The sequence below is a fragment of the Tachypleus tridentatus genome, chromosome 6 (assembly GCF_004210375.1).
Source record: "Tachypleus tridentatus isolate NWPU-2018 chromosome 6, ASM421037v1, whole genome shotgun sequence".
Taxonomy (NCBI): Eukaryota; Metazoa; Arthropoda; class Merostomata; order Xiphosura; family Limulidae; genus Tachypleus; species Tachypleus tridentatus.
In genome coordinates this window covers 16464659-16490030 of record NC_134830.1, presented here as the reverse complement: position 1 = coordinate 16490030, position 25372 = coordinate 16464659, and the positions used below count along the sequence as shown (strand labels likewise).

General features: G+C 30.2%; 1 protein-coding gene across 3 annotated transcripts in view; it reads right to left on the bottom strand.

Annotated features, from left to right (window-relative positions):
- Nucleotides 1-1062: 1062 nt before the first annotated feature.
- Nucleotides 1063-25372, bottom strand: part of LOC143251990 (uncharacterized) — a 78662-nt gene continuing 54352 nt past the window's right edge. For all 3 annotated transcript variants that reach the window (XM_076503458.1, XM_076503459.1, XM_076503460.1), the window contains 5 exons: nt 23812-23902; nt 15841-15882; nt 11401-11545; nt 9318-9467; nt 1063-8000 (listed from right to left, as the gene is read on the bottom strand). In XM_076503458.1, coding sequence (XP_076359573.1) covers nt 7816-8000; nt 9318-9467; nt 11401-11545; nt 15841-15882; nt 23812-23902 — 613 coding nt within the window. In that variant the 3' untranslated portion in view covers nt 1063-7815. The remainder of the gene's footprint in view (nt 8001-9317; nt 9468-11400; nt 11546-15840; nt 15883-23811; nt 23903-25372) is intronic.

The following is a 25372-nucleotide window of genomic DNA, read 5'->3' as shown; positions in this document are numbered from 1 at the left end:
TTAGATTTGTGTGTATTGGTTTAAATTTGTTTCTGATGGGATATTCTTCATTTTTTGGATGTATTCATTATGATTATAGCGTTTCGTTTATCTGCTTTTAGAATTTTTACGCTTTTGTCTTGTTTTAGGTTTATAATGCAATTAATGTTTCTTTTTGTAAGATTGTTTTTAGTTTTCTGTTTTATGAAATTATATCGATGGTTTTGTGAGAAAATTCTTTGAAAAAAATAATTTAAGATATTGTTTTTAAGCGTCTCTGGAAAATATAAATTTTTATTTTTTTCTGGGAAGTTTATCTGTTGGATGTCAATAAAATTGTCGAAGCTGTCTTCTTTCTGTTGGTTGTTTTTTGTTTTCTGTGGAAAGTATCACAAGTCTCCTAAACATGTTTTAATTTCTAAGGTTCGAATGCACCTACGTGCTATTGTGAAGTTAAGTCCTTTGTTAAGTAGATGTATCTCGTCTGTGTTTAATTGTCGGTCAGATCTGTTAATGTTGAGATTAGTATTGGTGTCTTTTCTGTTGTTTGCATCTTAGTTTCTCTACAAGTAGGTTTTCTCATCATCATGGACTACGATTTGTTGCAATCTGTATTGCCAGTTGTATAGTGCTACCACCTGGTGGACAACATTCACACTACATCAGGGGTTTTGACATGTCACTTTTTAACTTGCGAGCTAATCTGGCTGATGAAAGTGCGTGAGTAAAGCACGAAAACTACCATTGTTATTCTTCGAAATATTTCCAAAGGCGACATAGTCTAAGATATTACTTCATGGTCAGAATAATATTGAAAATGAAAAACGTGGGAGGGAGAAAATTTTTTACACACTTTCGTATATATACATATATATAAAAATTATTAATAATTTATTTTAAATTAATCTTTATGTATTTTTTATCTACCATAATCAAAAGTCAATATTTGTATATGCTAAATATATAAATTATTACAATACTAAAAATTTGAATTATCGTTTTTACATTAATACCGAATTTTATCTTCTAACTTTGTAAAATATATATACAACTTCACAAAAATAACGAGCAGATACTTTCATTCTATTTAACTAAAAATATTTTATTAACAACGTCTTACAACAAAAATTTGTCATCTGTTCTAACTAAACTGGTGTAAAAACTAGCAACTACAATATTACATGGATTTAAAAAATTTTAACACTTTAAATACCGTAACTTTACAAAAAAGTTGTTCAACTATAGTCCCCGTACCAAGAGGAGTAAATTACAAATCTCAGTTATCTGATAACAAAAGTTTTTGCACAACCTTACTGTTTACAGTTTCAATTGTACAGGAGAAAAGAAATCCTGTTAACTATATGAATGTTATGAAAACACCGTATTGTTCATCAATTTGTTCTTTAATTATCAAGGCACTTTGTAAGAAGTTATAATACGATTATTTAGTTCCGTAATTTTTAAAAGTGCTGACTTCTGAAATTAATCAAATCTTTTCAATATAAGTTGAACTTTCACCTTCCAGAAATATGGTACATGGTATGATTTCTTACATCGATAATACATTTTTAGTAACAACAATGCTTTTAATAATTACTTGTTAAATGTAAAAACACAAAAAACTTCCAGAATTTTAGTTTAGGTTCAATACAAACTGAATATTTAGTTTTCCACAATAATCTCTGAAATCTGCTTAAGTATGGCTTATTTTCGAAATATATATTACTTATTTTAGATGAACTTGTAAAAATATATAAACCATACAATAATTTAATTAAATACTGAATCCTACGAGTAAACGTGACTGGAAGCATTTTTCTTTTAACATGCAAAACAAAAAGTCTTCATTTCAGTTGCGACATTCAGCTATTTCCGTGTTAATTGTGTCCAAACTTACGGAAACTCAAAAACGTTCCATTTTTCTTGTAAGAACACTTTGTGTAATTGTTTTACATATGCAAACACAAGCCTACTCTGAATAACATATTCTTCATCATTAAAATGATTCTTTTCTCATCGTAAAGCCACATCAGACTACCTGCTGAGCAAACCGAGGGGAATCAAACTCCTGATTTTAGCGTTGTAAATCCGTAGACTTACCGATGTACTAGATGGGTGCATTCAAATGACGTCTTACGAGTTATTATTATCAATAATTAATTAGATCGATTTAAAATATTAAGACCGTACACAGCGACTTTTGTAAATGAAGCTCGTTCCTTGATATTAAGTCTTGCTTTCGCAATTACCAATGATCTTGTAGAAAACTGAAAAAAAAATTTTTAAACATAATTTGAAAATTATGAAACTACGCACTAAGCGGTCAAAAGAACTGTCCGTTTCAAAAACACCTCACAAGTAAATATTTTTCGACAGTTAAATGCTTTATAAACAGATCAATAATTACGTTAAACGTTTTCAATTTCTTTTTTTCCTGATGGATATTATTTGTTTTGTTTGTTTCTGAATTTCGCGCAAAGCTACACAAGGGCTATCTGCGCTAGCCGTTCCTAATTTAGCAGTGTAAGACTAGAGGGAAGGCAGCTAGTCATCACCACCCAACATCAACTCTTGGGCTACTCTTTTACCAACAAATAGTGGGATTGACCGCACATTATAATGCCCCTACGACTGAAAGGACGAGCACGTTTGGTGTAACGGGGATGGATATTATATATGATAGAAACGGTTTGTTGAATGTACATTAAACTATTAAATATATCCAGCAATTGTCAAATCGCAAACTGTATCTTCAACCGTTCTAAAGTTACGTTTATAACATTCAACAATCCACTTTGCGTGTTTATACATGTACACACACCACAGACAAAACGAAATGCACACTGCTGTATTATTTACAGATAAAAAATCACTGGGGGCTAACTTCTAAAATTCTAAACCAAAGTCCATTCCAGAGTTTATGTTCAATATTAAAACACGGTACGATAAAAACAAAATAAACGTACAGTTAACTTAATAATCATTATTGTTTTTAAACACAACTTAATCACAGTTAATATATTTATAACTGACGTTACGATACAAGAGAAAACATTATTTAGAACAATTCGGAAATCAATGAATCATGAAAAACAAAATTTACACGAAACTTCATTTTTCTTGCAGGAACGAAATTCACATAAATGATTTCATATCAGACACAATTTTAATTTTATACCAAAGTTAAACTTTCTGTACTTGATTGTCTTTTAGTTAATTGACGAATATAATATTAGACTAAATACACAAGACGAGAAACCATTTAAACATCACTATAAATTCGAAAATGAATCATAAAAGTAAGCGGGAACTAATAAACAAAATGACTTTTATATGTGCAAATTTGTTTTCGCTTCAAATACTTTAAATCATTTAGTAAGTTTCAAAAAAAACTTATTCAAGCAATAAATATGCTTTTATATAAAACAAAAACGCTGTTCTGCCCAAAGTGTTGTCGATATGGAGAATTCAGCACGCGGTACAAGAAAACACACTAGGCATAGACATAAGGTAGGTTACACCTGTTAAAGTAGGTGCAAGGCGACAATACGTCATAAATTACGTAAATATAAGAGGGAAAATGATTAAACAATCCTGGGAGTCTGTGAATTTGATACACGAAATATCCACAATACTTGGGCATTCTTAACTTATTGTGCACTAAAATATTAGGAACCAGATATTAAAACATCTGAAAAATGCTGTTAATATGCGACAGAATTTTGTAAATGTTCCAGAAACCATCTTTCGAGGAAATTGTTAATGCCAGACATAGCCACATGTAACAAGAACCACAGATGGGGTCGTTTCTGCAATATTCTCTACAAGTGTGGGTATTGGAAGGATGGAGGTCCATAAACCACACATCACTCAAAAGAATGTTTATAAATCTCTACGCACAATGTAGAGATGTACTTCGTCCACTTGCAAAACAATTAACTATGGGTCTGATGGCCAATAAGTAAACATTAATATTAAATACCTTGTACCAAGTGGCAAAGGTTTTGTTGGAAGTATTACAGTGTATATTGATTTTAAAACCTAATTGTCAAATAAGTGGATATCTGAGTGCCCATGAATAACAAGAAATATTAGATGAACAGTGCCAATGTGTTAGGCAGGAGTTTAACGGTCAGTAAGCCAAAGTTTTAAATCCAGCTGAATATTACCATGCTCCACAAAGCATATATGACCTATCTGAAAGTCACAATATCAGTAGCTTGGATTAGTATACTCCAGGGTACAGATTTTAACCCTATAATATATAGTTGAGATTACCTAGTGTTTTTAATTCAGAATATTAGGCCAGAGCCTACAAGCCCTTATCAATTGGCAAGCTTTAGAAATGGTAATTAAAACAGATTATATTATTCTATCTACTCAAACCTCCTTGACAGAATCATTCTGCAGTACAGTAGCAGTTATCTAGGTCAAAGGTAGTTCAAGCCTGTACTAGGACAACAAACACTAGACACTTCCTGTACAGTTATATGTCTGGATACTTTTAGAAAGGCAGTATATACTACCAATAATGCATTAAGTTAATTGACTTTTCTATAGGTGTATATCTAGTGACAACATGATATCCTTTTAAAATTATTTTGAAGCAGATTTCAAGAACTAATTTCTGAAACATTTTTGTCCATTAATGTTGTAAAACTGAAAGAAACAATATCTGAAAACATGATCACAGAACCTAATTTTACAACTTTCTGGAAGAGTTTTGTCCATCATAACTCAGTAGTTTTAGTATTTCATGAAACATTTTAACTACCTATTCTTTCTAACAAGACTATACAAGTAGTTATATGCTTCACAAAATCTACATAACAGGTAATAAGAAAATTATGTTATACATTTTTAATTGTTTATACCAATATAAAAAACAAAATAATACAAAATTTTACAAATTAGTAAAGTTTAACTTAAAAAAATATTTTTTAAAAATGGAAAAATACATAGTAATTCTACTGTTGTTCTCTGACATTCTTTGCAAGATGATGTTTTCTAAGACACAATTTAACAAAAAACTGTCCTTTGTTGAAGTAAATATTTACATTACCTGTAAGCAACAACAAAGATAAACCTTATGACAGTCAATCATTTTACTACAAACTCTTAAACAACATTTATACTTTTAAAGGAATTTCATTTTAAGCCTAACCTATTCATAAAGTATCACAGAGCTCAATCTTTATGGATTTCCATTTCTTCTAATGCACTCTTATCATCATAAAAAAAAAAACAATCATACTACACACTTAACAGTATAATGACAATTTACAATTACCCATGTACCAATTTAAATACAATGGATGTTCCTATACTTGTTCTGGTGAAAACTCAGTATTAGCTCAGTTGTTTATTAAAATATCTGCTTTGTATTATACTGAATAGCTTTTCAGACCAAGTCTTTTCCAAGGAATGGTTTCATTATAAAAATTAATATAATTCCCAGACAAATAGAAATGGTAAACATTCTGAAAAAATATACAACTTTTGAAAACTCTAGTAAAATATCTTAAACAGTGTTTATGAAAGCACTAAATATACAAACATTACCAGAAATTCTAATGTGTAAGTATGTGTATATATAAATATATTTATATACAAAATTGCTAAACTGTTTATATATATAAAATGCTCTAAAAAGTAGAATCATCTTTTGTTTGAGCTTAAATGTATGTTGAAGTCAGCTGTCTCACCAACACCATAAACTACTAGAATACTGACTGCACGAAGTAAACCTAAGAACTGACAAAGTTTATGATGACCCATTACAAACGGTCAGTACAAGGAGCCATTTTGTTACAAAGAAACATATTAAATTCTTCTGTTTAACACAGCTTTAAACATAAGATTACTTAAATACACTAAAATATAAACAAAATAAAAACTGAAAAGAAGTAATATTACAATAAAACTTGTGATTAGTGAGTCTGCTTCTTGGATGCAGAAAAGTTGCTTGATTTCATTTAGAAGTGTCAACCCCAGGACTACCTGCTTTCATTTTAGTCTATTATAATTAAACACCACTGACAGAAATAAAACTTAACACTAGAATGAAGGAATCATAGTTAGTTACCTAAACTGGTGTGGTTCTAAAGGATTTTGTACTGCTTTACCTTTAAAATATTAGAACTTATATAGGGTTTGATTTACTACAAAACACAGATGCATATCACAAAGTTAAAGCATAGCACTGACGGCATGCACCTGTTGGTAAAAGATCTTTAACTTACTACTGTTTTTTAAGAGTTTCTTATTTGTATATAAATCAGTTTAAGACAAGTGTCTTTGATACAATGAGTTCATTGAATTTACAAGATAACTACACAACACAGTGATATTGGTATGCACTCAAAAATAACAAACACATTAAATTATAAGTGAACACTGACAAATATAATTACCATATTTCACACAATATCTTAGTGCAGACAAAGAAAGTTTCACCTTCTATTTAATAGTAAATTATTTATACTACATCAGAGAAGAATCCCTGATATGCAAGAAATTAGACTATTTTTACTGTACTTACACACACTTTATCACAGTTTATTCAAGAAAGAATGATTCAGACTGCTGAGTACTGGTTCATAATTGTTGCCATAGAAACTTAGCTCTGAGAGCTACAAGACCAAGGTGTAATAGTTCCCAGTCATAAAGAAAATAGTAATGGAGAAAAACATTTAACATATCATCACATAAAATAAAACCACTAAATTTATCAAACACAGAAGTTAATGTGGCTGAGATCATTGACAAAGAATGCCATAGTCTGTGATTAGTCATATATTGCATTTCAAAGATTCATAAAAATAATTCTGTTTTCATTTTCAATAAAGCTTACAAATCATTATTCAGAATCTAACTGGTATTTCTACAATACATTTCATGAAAAGAAGTAGAGGATAACATACTGCTTTATCGTTATGTTGAATTAAATAGTCCCCTGGGCTTCATAACTAGTTTAAAGGTGTCTCCCCCAGCAAACTTCAGTCCATGAATGTTTTTTTAATCTTGAACAGATCCTTTCCAACACAGTAATTTCTCAGTTATTAACTGAATATTCAAGCACTTAAAACTAGTCATCTGTTCTTTTATATTGTACATTAGAGAACTTGTGTAATATCTGAATGAAATTAAAAGTATAAAGACCATATGAAATAACATGTACAAAATACAGCAGGTGATTACAAAATATTCATTTTATAACTAGATCTTAAACAATATTGCTATTCCTGATATTTCTTCTAATACTTCTTTCTGAAGAACAAGATAAAACACTAATATTTTTATCTCAGTACTAAAAATTTCAAAGCACTGTGTCACAAAATCATAATCTCTGTAATCTTTGCTTATCACACAATGATAAATCATCTTCACTTACTCAGGTACTTAATTGAATACAAGATGTTATCCCACTAATTCACAATTTTAGCAATTAATGGCATAAGGAAGGCTACTGATAAAATTATTTTGTGGTGCAGATTCATAAAAATGATATATGATATTACATTCACAATAATTTACCTTTTCTTTAGATTTCCTTAGTAACACTTCTAGAATACAGTTATAAATGAATACAGTTGTATGATTAAAATATTTAAATGCAATAAGAGTTATACTAGATTATGTAAAAGTTCCTAGTTTCTTGAAATATTTTCTTTATCAGTATAATAGTTTTTATAGGCATCTTTACCAAGGAAGACACTTTGGAAGTACTTTTTTTATGTACATGTTAGTTTTTACTTTTTTTTTCCCCATTATTTAATATACATTAATAACCCCAAAACCTCAAACATTAATATAAAAGATTGTTCAACTATTTATCTATTCTTTAAGGGGTGGAAAAGGTTTCCCAAGTTCCCGTAATGGTGGTACAGAAATTCGAGCTGCTCGAGTGGACATTGTTCTGTGCAATGTCTTGATTTTTTGTTGTGCAGTATTTGTTAGAGACACCGACTGAGTTCTTCGGAGTCGACAGTCTGAAGATTTTTGCTCTGGAAAAATATTAGCTGCAAACACAAAAGAAATAAAGATTATTTGTTAAAAGGGAACTGTATTTACAAATGTATCAACTAAACATTCAGTTTACAACTTTATTCTTTCCATTAAAGTACTCATTTTTTTTTTAAATATGAAAGATATTTTGTAACAAATTTGAAACAATGAATCAATAATGGAATAAGATTACACCCTATAAAATGTATTATTTATCTCATTTTATGTTTTATTAAATATCTGTGAAACTAAGTTCTAAACCAGCCTGTCATTTAGATAGATCAAATTTCTTTTAAACCTTACTTAAACACCCTTTATTTCATTTATCAATTATAACAGTTGTTTGTTTAGAACTTTGTTTCTTAAAAGGAACAGATACTGCTGACATGTAGAAACAGGAACACAAGTGAAATAGTACAACATGTGCCTAAGCCTTCAGTGAAGTTACTCTAAAATGATAGGAGGTAATCACACTCACAGGGTGCAGTAACAATCTTAGAAATGGATATGCAAGAGACAGTCATATAATAAGACCCATAGAAGTAGACTTCAAAACTAGTTAAATACAATCTAAGCTTCAAAGAAAATAATGAAAAAGTGAATACATAAGAAAGGCTGAGAAGAAGCTAAATAGAAAGGAAGGAAATAAAAGCTGAAAAAATTACATCAGTGCTATGACAGCCTATGTGAGCTTCAAAATTTTGATGATCTAAACAAACACTTTTTTGTTTAATAATTTTTGAAAAACATATACATATGATGTATCAACACACTGTCAACATTTTTTTCCTTTTTGTTAAGGCTTCAATTCCAACTAATTAAGACTCAGTTGATATTTTTATAAGCCAAGAATCTTTACACACAGATAGCTGGCCTAGTCACCAACTGTATAGAAAGAGCATATTTGGTGAAAGAGATCTGAACTTGAAACCCTCAGATTGCGAGTTAAGCATCCAAACCCCCAGGCCATACTAAGTGTTACTGTTAATGTGACTTGTGAAAATTAGTGATATTACTGCTAAGTTAGTAAACTACAATATATATATATATGTAAACTACCATATGTAAGTAATATATTTAAAACAATAAATATCTGTTATTTACACTTTTTCCCCCTTCCTCCTTTTCCTCTTCCCAGTTTCTATTTTTTCTTTCAAATGTCAATTTTAAAACATTTGTATACACAGTGTTTGAATACATAGGTTGAAAATATGACCTTATAATAACATAATAATACAAATTACTCAGAAAACTTACCAAGTGTTTGAATACATAGGTTGAAAATATGACCTTATAATAACATGATAATACAAATTACTCAGAAAACTTACCAAAATATCGTTCTTTTTCTTCTCTCGCACTTTTCAGACGAAGAGTTCTAACTCGCTGAATATAGGCCTTACGTGCTAAAATAGCATTTTTCATTATAAATGGTTTGTCAGCATCAATTCTGGCTTCTTCAGCAATGTGCTCGAAATATTCTGAAAATTAAGTTCATTTTTATTCTTAACTTTGTTTAATTGAAGTTTAGTATGAGATATTTTTATAAATTTGAAAAAAACAACCTATATCTCCAGAACATAACTGGTATCCATGTTGATTAGTGAACTGGAAGGAAATCAAGAGCTCCTGATGAAGCTGCACAAACAAAATATTGATCTAATAAAGTTACAATATGGAGACATAGGTCATTATTTTTGTTGTACTATGTTACATTAGAAAAGCATGAAGGTTGTTTACGATCCTATTCTCTGACTTAATTATCAATGGAATTTACATGGTATAAACAGGACACACAGACCAGCAATGCTTAACCCAATTATTTATCTCTCTCTTTTTTAAAGCTTGTGTCACATGTACAACTTATCTCATCCTGCATATTACAAAGACACAGTCCAGCAAAATCAGCATTTACCATCTTTCATGAAAATTTCTTAACTATACAGCTGCAAAGTGATTATCCACACACTTTCTTGACTTATACCAAATGTATCATCCAACCTATTTCAAATACATGTTAGTGAATAATACCTTTCAAAACAAAATCAAACCACTCAACATAACTAATCCATGTTAACTAAGTAAGATATTCATAATACTACCTTTTCTGTAGATCATTCTTTTCTTATCAATCAATGCACACATTTATCAGCTTAAGTTACTTCTGTTGCTCACTCCATTATTTAGTTTTAAACCATGCATTTACACATTCTAAACATTTCTATTACATTTTAGGTACAACTCTTTTGCAATATCTGGAAGGTCTATTTTTAATGTTGTCTATTGTATCAGATCTCACTTCTTTATACGTTTAATAAATTTCTACATTATCAAGTCTTACTATCTGTTTATTCATTTTCTTAATTATTTTTATTTGAAGATGAACTATTTTGTGTAAAATGTTTTTTTTAAATATTATTTATGGATAATTATATTTTAATGGTTAATAAAGTCAGGTTAATTCTGGATATGCATGTTTAAGAGTTTGTACTTAAAGGCCATGGTTCTGATTCTCCAGCTCCATAGTATGCATATTCAAACAAATTTTGAAAATACTTAAGGAAACATTTAAATTTTTTATTGTATTAACAATCCTCTCTTTATTAAAAAAATTACAACTAACTTAGAAAAAACACTGATTTTTAATTTTCATTTTACCTTTTGTCACATACTATTTATCATAACCTTACCATTTTTGTTTATGCTGTGAAGATGGTTTAACACTCCTTCTAAAAGTGGGGCCTAATATGCTCCAGAGCAACTTGAAAGGTTATTAATATTAGGCTAATAATTTTGTATTTAAATGAAATTGCCATTTAAATCCATTAATGAATGGATTAACAAGATTCCCACTGTCCCTATCTACTATCTAGCAAAACCACAGCCAGGGAAACGGGCTTGGAGAAATCAGGACTAGAAATGTCTTTTCGTAGGAGTGTTAAAGAGGAATTATGCTTGTCCTTAACACCACAGTAACCCCAAACAATTCCATATTGTCCCAGTTGAAACTTAAGTCTTCATTATAAAAATCTTTTCTGTACTTCAAAAATTATCTTAGATCCACATTTATTTAAATTATGTGATACAAAAGTATGGAACATACATTCTCATACTTTAATAGTTAAATGGTTATTATTTGTTCTTTTTTTTAAATATAAGAATAAACCCCTTTCAAATTTTTACATCCTGAATAATAATACCTTATACTTTTATTTTTCATAATATTTGTGAATATAGTTACTAGACATATTTTCAGAAATGAAAATTCAGTTTAGTAGTTTTGAAAACTACAACAAAAATGATAACCATGATTCTAGAAATCTGAAAGAAAAAAACTTGCAAAATGTTTGTGTTAAACATTTATAAAACCCAAACAGAAAGTTCCTTTGTCTACTATTGTGATTAGATACTTACTTTTTAAGTTCTTTACATCAGGCAGAAGTTTTTCTCTCATTAGCAAACTAGTGGAATCACATTTTAAACCTACTTCTAATCGTTGTAAAGATTCTTCTGCCTCCTTAAGTTTGCGTTCTGCTGACATTCGAGCTATGATTTCCTCCTGAATAACAATATTAAACTTTATGTTATCAAATAACACAAGAAAGGTCTTTAACTAATCGTAGTTCATTATTAAGCTATATAGTTTGCATATCACAAACACCCTTTAATTACTAAGAACAATAAAAAATATCTCCATGATATACAAAAAAAAAATTAAAATGACCAGACTATCAACTACAATAACTTTATGAAACAAATATACACATAATATCATTTTTTAATTTTCAAACACTGAGTGTACTGATTTGATGTATTTTATCACATTTTCAGAGAAAAATCCACTAAATGAAATTGTTTGAAACTGCTTTCTAGGGTACATACAACTTCTGCACCAATGCAAAATAAAACATATTACTTCTATATGGGATATTATTATGAGCTCCAGATAAAAAAATACTTACATTTCAAATTACAGACTTTTATGTATCCTTATATTCTATAAAGTTTTTATTCTATGTAACAGATTTACTGTTATACATTTATTTTGATTCCTACGTTTGTTTCAGTTTAATGCATGTGATGTATATTGTTGGATACGTATTGTACGTCTCACCTGTGCTCTAAATTTGTTTTAGATTCTCTAGAGCAATCAAACAATAAACGTTTGGCAAAAATACTAGCATGTCTGCAAATACTGTTGAGCATTCAAGAATCTTGTCCAATGGGTATATAAATTGACATGCCAAGAGACCAAATAGAACACTATTACTGACCAGCTACAGTCAGTATACCATAAGCCTCAGAAGCTATAATTGTGGTTAACAACCATTATTCAGAAAACTACAAAATTTAACCAGGAACATTTATAAATTTCAAACATTATGAGCTGTTCAGCTTCAGATGTTGTTATTTCTAGAAAGATATTTTACTTGGTATAAAGCAAGCTTGTAAACCACATTAAGCAAAACGAGAATAGAGCTAGCTAAATTCCCATCATGTGAAGGGTATATGTGTATCAACATAAAAGTAATTTGTACCTTGTGGACCTAGAATGTTGTGCAATAAAAATAATTAGACAGTGAGTTTTCTAAATTATTAATTACAAGGTTTAATTTAATGTATGCAATAAGGTTTAAACACGTTTTACAGTTATTTGCATATACTTTTTATATTTCAGTGGGTTTCGTAGTCTGGCAAGGCCTACCATAAAGAACTAATAAACAACAGTTGTAAAGGAAACTTGAAATAACTGAGTGCACAATGACTTAAGTAAGCCCATCACAAAATTTATTTTCCTCTCACACTGTAGGTTCATAACTCAAATCCTCTCACACTGTAGGTTCATAACTCAAATCCTCTCACACTGTAGGTTCATGACTCAAATCCTCTCACACTGTAGGTTCATGACTCAAATCCTCTCACACTGTAGGTTCATAACTCAAATCCTCTCACACTGTAGGTTCATAACTCAAATGAAATATATAATGATTAGAGAAGCAGTTGACAACCTTCAAAACAAACAATTCAAGACTTGCTAATGTGGTGGAATGTGTTCACAAACATCTTTACTTCTAATAACATAGTAACAAGTTAAGTTTTTATCCTGCTATTCCAATATCTATGCAAGTTTCCAATGAACTGGAAGTCTACTTATGGTACATATTTGAAAAGAACAGAAAAACAAAAGAACTTTCAGGACATACTTATATCACTAGTCTATGATTTCTTAGAGCTAAAATATATGAATTTACATCAACCATTACAACCAAGTTGTGAAATATTAATTGATAAAATTACACTTGTACTGAAGTTACAAGGTCCAACTTAGCAGTGTTTTGTTCAAATCTATTTTGACTTTCTTCTAGAGGGCTTTGAGTGCTGTATTCATGAATTAAAGTGTACTATGATAATCTTGACCCAAACAAATCTATTGACAAAGGCTTTGGGAGCTTAGATAGCTCTCAAAAGCTCTGTGGTTGTGTGTGTTCTCAGATACATTATGAGCCATTTTGTAAAACTTTCAGGATACAATTTTAACTTGACTTTCTAGAAAAAAAAAATTCAGAAATCTCTTGCAAATTTCCAAGTTACCAGATGGACCAACCTGATAATCACATGAAGCTAGTTAATTTTTTTTAAATGTTGATACTCAAATGTTTTACAAGCATGTCCAATTAAGTTCTAAAGTCTCAGTTGCAAAAGAAAAAATATATTGAATGAAACAGTTATGAGCCTTTCCTTGCATAAATTAAAATAATTAGTTTAGACTAAGAAAAATAAGAGGTGTTGGACATAAGATGCTAAACATGTTTATTTCACTTAAATTATATTTGGTAATCATGCTTGGGAAAGGCTACAGTGACATATTTCCATCTACAGATGGTGAACTTTTATCCAAGACTGTATTACACTCAAACACTGATGTTTTCATGTAAAGTGTGGTGAAATTATCCCAATATCAACAGTTTTGAATTTTAAACATTTTTATGCATGAAATTAAATAAATTAAACAATTTTTGAATAAATTTCATTTGGGAAAGTAGTTAAAAAGAACGTGACAGAACAACTTAATGGTGAAATTCTATCCTTGAGGCAGGATGCACCCAGCCAGGAAGCACAGAGTTAAGTAATATATTATTTCATTCACTTACAGTTGGAAATTATGTTATTTTCTTACAAAAAGACAAAAGTAACCATACTAATATTTATTTGCTTAAAATCCAGTTTTAACCTAATGTATAAACAGTTAGGGTTAGAACAGACCCTTTACAGCTACATGAAAACATTTTATTGAAGAAAAATTTATCATTACAAAATGCCTGGGGCACCACACAATTGACACTTATCAACCTCTCTGAAACATGAAAAGAATTAAATATTTGAAGTGGTAAAAACATACATCCATTGTTACTTATATTCAAAGAAAAACTAAGGAATGCACAATGGAATCACAATATAAATAATAACCACAAGGCAACATACTCAACAGACACACAAAAACTGTTTTGGTTTCATAGCTACATCCACCCAGTTAACTGGATTTTTGACAAGTTCAGCAATACATTTATTTAGACTACATATCATTGTGATTACTATACCATGCACAGTAAAATTTCATATTAGACTGTGAATACAGTAAAAGTATATATTTAATACTTTGTTTATCTTTTGTTATTTAGCATATAGCAAAACAATGCTATTTACACTGTGCCAACTGCAAATATCAAAACCTAATTTTTAGCATTATAAGCCCTTAAACTTACCACTGTACCACCAGATGGGAGGCTAGTGACTTTGATGTTCATAAGATAGGTGAGAAAATGACGACTACAATACGGCACAAAAATGCATATAATTAATAATTATCAACATTGGCTCTTTCAGCACTGGCCTGATCTCACAGACTAACCTTGTAATTATTTTGTGTTTGTTATATTTTTCATGCCATATTTTTTAAATTAGCAAGTGTATCTTTATAGAATTTTACAGATTATTAGTAAACATAATGTGGCTTTAGTATGCAAAATATTAGATTTCTTTAAACAAGTTTTAAATTTTTTCAAGTAATGTTTTTCTTATGATAAAAAGTTAGTATTACACTCTGATCTATATAACATTTCTAGTAGAGACTTGTTGATATAATTCAATGATAGATTTCCTATAAATAGTGATGAATATATAAAAATATGTGCAATTAATCTAATGCCATAGATCATAGCTCATATGCAATACACTTGTCTAGTGAGCTGTTTACAATCATACTTTGGCATTTAATGTGTTACTTCAATAAGAGAAATGGTGTTGCATTTGTTTTTGAAGAGAGAAGATAAACTGCAATACATTGTTGGCAAAAACGTTCGAGTTTCAATACAATGAATGCATCCAACACAACAGTGTATTAAGGTTTTTTAAGATAACTACAGATATTTTTCTGATGGATGACACCATCCTTTGTCATTTAACTGAGTGCCAGAAAAGACTGCTGATAACAAGTGCTTTTTGACAATTATCATCTCTATAACAAATGTCAAAATGAAGATATTCAATTTACTTCAAATCAATGTCTTCAACATGGTACAATAAATCATGCACATATTTATTACCAACTTAAAATTATATATATATATAAACCAAACAAAAATAAATATTTACTCAAATATATTCCCCTCTCTATGCATTTTTCTTTCTGTTCAAGTTTCTATCAGTTAATGGAGAAAGTTCCTTTTCTCTCTCTCTTTTTTTCTTGTATGCATGTGCACGTATGTGTGTGTGAGAAAGAGATTTGGTTAAATATAGATAGCTTTTTAACAAGTTTACATTGTTGGAGAAAGTCTAGTAATATAAAGTACTTACTTTAAGTTCTGTTTCAGTCACTTCTTTCTGTGCTTCTAAATCCTAATATGTGAAAATGATATTAGTAAACTTACATTCATCTTAACTTTATTTATTTTTCATTTTGTATGCATATATTGTACTCTGGAGAAGTACAAAATATTAATAAGAAAACTCACATTTGTGAAAATTCTTTTAAAAATTATATGAAATATTTACAAAAAATTTATTAAGTTTAATTATCAATCAATAAAATGAAAGAAGGGGCATCTAAAACAATGAAAGATAAATTTGTTATGTCGAAAACTTACCCTTTCCATTTATAGTGCAACATAAAACTCCTAATTACGCATATCTAGTTTTGAAGAGTTTACATTCAAAATATTTCATGTAAAGTTTTTAATCATATATACACATAAAAAACAGTTTGGACTAGGAGAAGGCATAGCAATACAAATTATACACGCTTGGATTTTAAATACAGATCAATACACAAGCATAAATTTCAATCATCATACAAAACATAACTCATCCTACTATATTACTAAAATCATTTCTCTGTCCCTGACAAATGTTTCAGACATTAACATACTTTAGGTTGTGTTGAGCCTGCATGCTTGCAATTCTAGTTTGCTGTTTCATTTATTGAAAAATCATATTCATTTTTTAGTCTTGTTTATAAGTTTTAATACATACACACAGCTCTGATGATATTACTGTTATGTTAATGAGCTGAGAGTGAATAATAGCTTAAAATTGAATATGATTTTTTATTAAATGAAACAGCAAACTGAAGTGCCTCGTTTTACAATTAAAGAAAACTTAATCTCCAAATCAAAACTATTTAATAAGCAATGATTCACCTTAACTATCTCACTAATGGCTAAGTCAATTTATTCAAGTTTGTGATTCCAAACTGACCTTTAAAAGTTTCCATACTAGAACTTATATTTTGTATATATTCACGAAATTTAACAAACTTTCAGTAACCACTGTTAGTTTTTGTAGACAAAAAAATAAGAAATTTATTGAAGTATTTTTACTAAAAAATATCTGTAAATATATGAAGTCAAACTGTTAACTGCTTCTGATGCAGTCATTTTCATGTTAAGATTAAAAATATTTTTTTCATCTGAAAATCAAACTTCATTTGTATATTCTCCAAAAACTTATTAGAATTCAAACGTTTTTCTTTTAATAAAACTTTATATTTTATGTTACTCTCTCTGCCCTATCTCTTTATTGACCTCCTAGCCACCATAACAAAAACACAAAAGTCAAAATTATCTTTCATTTCTTTCTAGAATAACACCATACTGTAACAGAAAACTACACTTGTTTATTCGAAATATCTGAAAGCATATAACAGTATATATGTTTCTACTTAAAATTTGTTTTAATGCACTTTGAACTGTATGTAACTAATAATCCCACAACATAACAAGTAAATCACTCAGTAAGTGTATAGCTCATATTACCCCATTTTATTGCATAAAGTATGAGCTACTCATGAGCATACCTCATGAAAATTTATTATTGCTTGTTTTTATGTCACCTAATATAACCTAAACATTTCTAATTTTTACATTTTAGTTACAATTATAATAATAAATAAAGAATACACATGAAAAAAAAGAAATATAGTACTTATCTGGTTCTTCTTTTATTTTTGCTATCGTTTGTTAACGAAACTTAAACATACATTTTTTTACTAATCATACTTCCACACAAAGTAATTTTTATTGAATTGAATAATACATCTAAGAATCCAGAGTGATACCATATAAAAAGCAATGTCCTATAACTATCATAATTTATTTTGCTTTCTAACCATGTAAAAAGTCATACAAGTTCAATGTATTTTGCATGGAAATAATGTTTGAAATGGAAGCAAAATAGACAATTCTCTGTAATACAATGCACCATTTGCTAGAATATATTTTGGGCTTTCTATTGATTATAACTAAACTAGCATTTAATGTAGCAGAGAACTAGTGTCAATTTGTGAAAAAAATGATAGAACACTTAGGCATGGCAAGTGGGTATGATTTTATAGTTTATGGCTATGTAAATAAATAAGATTAAAGGCTACAGAAAGTATGTTTTGCCTGAATAATAATCATATTATAGTGAGTAATTTACACTAAATTCTGTATTTCTGGTGATAAATAAATTAAGGAAAATTGAAGACCTAGAAAACAAATGTTACAATTCTCATATTGGAGAAGATTGGGTATTTTTTCAAATATTAAATAATGTTTATAAAAGTAAGAACTTAAAACTTGTATAACATTAAAATCTGATAATAAAGTAGTTCAATTAAACTATATATGCAACTCTAGAAAAATCATGAAATGTGCACTTTAACCTGCACCATGGTGAAAGAATTAATTTCCTAATATAACCTAAATAAAATGTTCTTTGACTCCATGATGTTAGCCCCTTGTTCATGAAATGACTACCTCAACTTAACAATTACTGAATCCTCAATACTTATATTAACTTCAATAATGTACAGCATTATTTTAGTTTTAATAGCCAGTTTACTATCTCATTATAATGTTGATTGATTTGACCAACCTCATAATGATTTATGTTATAGTTTCTATTCTATAACTTTAAATATGCTTCATATATCTTCAAAAAATTGGCAGACTTTTAGTAAACTTTACATCTTTTGTACGCAAAAACAATCACATTTTTGTATACTAGTCCGAGTGCAAAAAGATTTTCAGAATAAGATTAAAAATACTTTTCTTTGTCTCAAAAAACTCAAGTTTTATTTGTAAAATCTCCAAAACTTCCTAAATAAGTTCCAAATGTTTTTTTTCCAGTAAAGCTTTATACTTTATTTTCTCTATCCTAGCTTTATACAAGGTTGGTAAATTTGACTGACTTTTAAACCACATAAGAAAATCTAAATAAATCTAATTTTACCCTTTTCTTTTTTTCTCTAAAATGACTCTAAAATGTAATACAAGATTACATTTATTTATTTTAAATGACTTTAAACTCATAACGGTATACATCTATTTATATTTAATCTTTATTGCTTTATTGCCTATTAAACCCTAACTATTATTCACACTACTGCAAGTTGGAAATAACTTAGTAAATGTGCAGGCCACATTATGCTATCAAACTGTATTATGCACAAGCTCCTTAATTTTACAGGGTGGCCCTAAGTCCCTACCCATCCATATGTTATTAAGTTATATTCAATTATGCATGTACAGTCATGTGAAAAAGTTAGGACACCCTATGAAAGCCTGTGTGTTTAACATTTTTGGATATATAGATATTTAATCTCAATTTCAACAATACTGAGAGATTATAGGAATATAACTAAACAATTAAAACTGAAGAAAAGACTTTTCAAGATCTTCTGTAAATGTAGTTCTACAAAAATGCATATTCTAACTGAGGAAAAAGTTAGGACACCCTACCCCCTAATAGCTAGTGTTACCCCCTTTGGCTGAAATAACTGCAGTGAGATGCTTCTTGTAGCCATCTACCAATCTCTGACATCAGTCTGAAGAAATTTTCCCCACTCCTCAATGCAGAATTCTTTCAGCTGTGAGATTTTTGAGGGGTTTCTTGCATGCACAGCCCATTTCAAGTCACCCCACAGCATCTCAATGGGATTAAGATCTGGGCTTTGACTCTTCCATTCCAGGACTCTCCATTTCTTAGTTTTCAGCCAGTCCTTGGTGGATTTACTGGTATGTTTTGGGTCATTGTCGTGTTGCAGGGTCCAGTCCCGCTTCAGCTTTAATTTTCTTACAGAAGGTCTCACATGTTCCTCAAGCACCCTCTGATACACAGTAGAATTCATGGTGGATTCTATGATTGTGAGCTGTCCAGATTCTGCTGCAGCAAAGCAGCCCCAAACCATGACACTTCCACCTCCATGCTTCACAGTTGGTATGAGGTTTTTTTTCCTGGAATGCTGTATTTGGTTTACACCAAACATGTCCTCTGTTCTGGTGTCCAAATAATTTAATTTTGGACTCATCTGTCCAAAGAACATTATTCCAGAAGTCCTGGTCTTTGTCTACATTCTCTCTGGCAAACTTCAGCCTGGCTTTGATGTTTCTCTTAGAGACCAAAGGTTTCCTCCTTGCACACCTCCCATGCAAGTTAAACTTGTGCAGTCTCTTTCTGATTGTAGAGGCATGCACTTTCACATCAACAGTAGCCAGAGCCTGTGTAGGTCCCGTGATGACATGTTAGGGTGCTTGGAGACTTCTTGTAGCATCTTGCGGTCTGCTCTCGGGGTGAACTTGCTTGGATGACCAGACCTGGGCATGCTAGCAGTTGTTTTGAAAGCCCTCCACTTGTTGACTATTTTCCGGACAGTGGAACGGCTGATTTCAAAATCTTTTGGGATCTTTTTAAATCTCTTACCAGACTCATAAGCTGCTACAATTTTCTTTCTGAAGGCCTCAGACAGCTCTTTTGCTCTCACCATGGTGCTCACTCTCACTTTAACAGTCAGGAGCACACCAAACTAAATGTCTGAGATTTAAATAGGGCAAGCCTCATTCAATATGCTGAGTAACAATCTTCTAATTATGTGCATCTGGTGTGATACACCTGTGTGTGAGTTGAGCCATTTTAAGTGGGAATAAATGTGGGGGTGTCCTAACTTTTTCCTCAGAATATGCATTTTTGTAGAATTACATTTACAGAAGATCTTGAAAAGCCTTTTCTTCAGTTTTAATTGTTTAGTTATATTTTTATAATCTCTCAGTATTGTTGAAATTGAGATTAAATATCTAGATATCCAAAAATGTTACACAAGTACACAGGCTTTCATAGGGTGTCCTAACTTTTTCACATGACTGTATTATAAATTTGTTTCTTTTTTTTTCAGAGAAATATGGCCGATGTAAGCCCATTTACACTTGAAGAGCATGTTGTGACAAGTACGTGGGTACTTATTATGCAGCAAGAATGAGGGACAGCACACAGATACACTGGATACATAAGATATATGGACGGGTAGGGACTTACGGGCCACCCTGTATATTATTTACTTCACATAATATCTAACATAATAAGTTTCCTACTTTTATATTTTAGTTACTATTATAATAATAAATAAAAAATAATCATGAAAAAGAAGAAATAAAGTACTTACATAGGTCTTTTCTTTTCTGTTGACTGCTGATGACAGCTAACCCTACTTTTCCTAATTAATGTTATTACTGCACTAAATAATTTTATATTTAATTATATAATGTATGAAAAACACCAAATAATAGTGTGAAAAAAGTAGATAATGTTTCATAACCATAATAATTTTTCTACTTTCTAACTATGTGACAAGAGCCATTAAAACTTTGTCTAATGCTGTCAATGTGTTTTCTATGGGAATCAAGCTTGAAACTGAAGCAAAATTGACAGAAGTTCACATAATACATAATTTAATAGATGAAAATTTTGGCTTCCTATTGGTTATAAATAATTTAATATTGAATGTCAGAGAGGACTATTTCTGAAAAAGATGATGTGAGACAGGTGGACATGGAAAATGAGTCTCATTTTCTAGTTTATGGTTCTGTAACCAAATAAGATTGAAGGCTATGAAACTCCTGCTTTGCCTAAGTAATGATGATTTTATACTGCATAATTAAAATTAAATTTCATGCTTTTTGGAAGGACAGTACATAAATTACAGAAGAGGGTATGCTAGAGAGCAAATACCACAATTCTCACAATAAGATAATATTAGGTTTATATAGTTTATGTTTTTGACTTTTGCAATGCGTGTGCAAATTGTTAGAAACCAATGAAATTAATCTGAAGTTTGCAGAGCTGTTGCATTGGTTCAGGAAGGCCATATACAAACTCAGGCAGCATAGGTCATGGGGATGTCACAATCTGTGGTTAGTATATAGTGGTCCACATACTAGACCACAGGAAAATACACCAGGAGACCAAGCTATGGTTCCATAGAGGTTACAAGTGCAGTATATTACTGATATCTGCAAAATTTAGCCTTTAGAAACTGCTCAGCATTGCTAGGAGCCATACAACTGAGCCTAGTGTATGTACATTGCTTAATAGTCAGGAACAGCCTCCATGAAATTTGGCTCAGATCCAGGATACCAGTTAAAGCCCCTGTACTAATTCCAAGTCACTGAACAATCTGTCTGGTGATTTCCCAGGAACATATCTGCTGGGTTCTTCAGCAATGAACCCCAGTACTGTTCACAGACAAGAGAAGGTTCTGTGTATCTTCAAAGAGTGCGAGTCCAGAGATGTGAAGGAGAGTGAAAATCAACCTGTAACACAGTTAATCATGCCTTTGGGGCTGGCTCAATTAAATTCTGGGATAGTACATTTGGTTGGTGAAGGACCCCTGAAGACAAGACTCTACATATATGTGTAAAAACAGCTGGTATGGGTAGAGAAAACTCTCTAAAGAGTAGCGAACAACGTTTCAACCTTCTTCAGTCATCGTCAGGTTCACTACATAGACACTACGCAGATGAGATCCTACTACCCATGGTTTGCCCTTTTTTTGATACTACTGGAGATCAGTGTGTGCATTATTAGAAGGATCATGAAACAGTTGTTTCAAAACAAAAGAATATAGGTAATGAACTGGCCTGTTAAGTTACTGGACCTAAATCTAATTCAGCAGATATGAGGCTTGCTATAGAGAGCAGACAGAGACAGATAATCTGCTCCTACAAGTGTCCAGAAGATCAGAGCTGCCCTCATCAAGAAGCAGACTGTGCCACTTGAGCAAGTCATCTGAAATGTTCATTAACAGCATGGGAATAGGTGCAGAGAAGTCAAGTGATATAGGAGAGCCTACTGGGTAATATACTTTTTTTTTTTTTTAAGTCTGTTCATCTCAATAAGTTATTCCTTCTTTGATATTTATGCAGCCACATATTGCCAATTTTTACTGGTATTGCTTTCCTGTTATTTATAAGTGAATTTTTTGACAACTTTGGTATTGTTTACCAATGACATTTGTAACAAAAATGTATTATTTACAATGAAAATATTCAAACTTTGAAAAAATCATATGAAAACTTTATTACTCTTCATTTTTGTGAGTAGCATATTTATTGTAAGTGTATTATTCTATAATCAAATTATGGTTTCATTTTCATACATTTTCATAATTACAGAATAACTTTATATTTTTATTTGTGGCTGACAGTTTTAGTCTATTTACTGGTTATATTTAGCACACACAGAGATTTGCTTAATTCTTATGGGAAAAAATGTACAATTTGTTTAAACTGATCTGGACTTTCCTCTTGAATGGCTACAAGTTCTACTTCATGCTCAGAAAAAAAAATCAGAAAATTTACAAACAGTATAATGTTTCCATTCAAAGTTCATTGGAATGAACTACAAATCAAACTTTTTAATATATACGATTTTCAATGTACAAATTAAATAAAAGTAAATACTTTTTCTTGAATAAATTTCATCTCCTGAAGAATTTTCTCTTTACATATGAAGAAAAACTACTAATTTATTTTACATAATGTTTTTCAATTCAGTAATACAACATTTCCCTTGGGATAGACTGGACCAAATCTAGTATTGTAGAGTTAATAGTAAAAGAACCATATCATTAACTGCTACCCACTAACATCTTCACTGCTCAGGTGGGGTGAAAAAAACTCTTACCCCATGTAAAAAAATTAATTTGTAACCTGCTCTTAGATGTTGATGTGCATAATTCTACCATATTTATCTTTGGGTAACTGAGAGTTGTAGGTTGTTTTTTATAGGTATGGGAGGTGACATTTATTAGCTACTGATACAATGAAATTGCAGCTGTGATTTCAATTGGTGGCAGGTAAAAAACAAAATGATACATGGAGCAGTTAACTATAGAAACATCATCTGATGCACACAGTTGCAAAAGGGTTAATTCTGTATATGTATTTGACCATTTGAAAATCAAATAATTTGTATTTTCCAATAACAAAAACAATACAGACATCATATACATACGTTTAATGAGGAAAGCAAGTGATCTGCTTGTTCACTGAAAATCTGTTTTTCTTCTTCCAACATTTTTGCTTGCATTTCATTATTAGTAACTCTAAATATAAACAAGAAACAGAGTAAGTACAAATCACAACAAAATAAGACAGTCTATGTTGATTCAAAATTCACAGAATAAAACACCTCATATAGATCTAAACATAACAGAAATAAAATACATCTATCAACAACATACAACAGAACAGACTATCATGAATCTGAAGTTTTTCTTATAGTAATTAATATACTTTAGGAATTCTAAAAAATAACTTCTTTTAGTTATAAACTTATAGACAATTTTTTTAAACAAAGAGGCCACTTAATAGGTTCTATGTAGTCTTACTTGAAACTGTTTACTTTGCACTTTACCATATAAAGACTGCTTTAGACATTCTGTTCTATTTGAAATGTGGTTGAAATTCAAATACATGTTTCAACATTTCCTAGATAATAAACACGAAACATCAATGCCTTAATAATATGTTATACTAATTCATTGGGTAAAAAATGAAGCTTTAAAATTAATAAGAAAAACACAGTAATACCAAATAAACCTCTTTAATACAGACATGTTGGAATTTTCTTAAATTCCATTATCAGCATTAATATCTAAAAACAATTAGTTGATAATATTAGAACAACAAAAAAACCATTAGCACTGAACGAGTTTTCACATCCAAGGAAAGTTTCAAAAAAAAAATTTAAACAGTAACAATATAATGGAATATATGATTAATTGTGCAGCATACACTCTTAATAACATTAAGAGAAACTATCACAGAGAAAGGCTTAGAGTGTAAACACTGTATTTTAAGATAACAATATCACACAAACACACTGAAAATCTGGAACTGATTATATGAATGACAACAGGGAGGAGGTGATGTTATTTAGTGCTGAGCAATCATTGAAAATAGAGATGCTTTTTAATAAAGATTTCATAATCTGTGGTTATGGAATCAAGAATTTTAAAGTCTTCTATAAGTATGAAGTGGTTATTATTCTCACTGTACAACTGGATACAAGAATTGAGTGGATTACTTAGCTTATACCCATTACTTGCTGAAATTCCTATCTGTTTGTGTACACATATTTTGTAAGTGATACATATTTTTACCAATATATATAACTTTACAGCTACCACAAGTGTATTTATACAAGACTCACGAGCAGGTAGAAATGGGGAAAGTACCTTTGGTTTTAAAAATATTTTTCATTTTAAATGTTGATGAAAGTACTAAATGTAGCTTAATTTGGGGGTAATGTGTAATAATTATATTTCAATTGGATATTTGAGTTCCAAACTTTCTTTACCAAAGAAAGAGATGACAAAAATCAGGGTATGTTCTAAGACAGTGCGTAATTTTTTGGTAAGTTCTATTTTATTTGTTAAATTTTTTTGTGGGAGAGCTTGTAATCAACACTATCCTAACATGGATCATTTATTGCACATGGCATGAGGCTTTAGTGAGTTAAATTCAAAATTTTTATTCACTTATTTTTTGTTTATGTTATACCTACTAGTGTT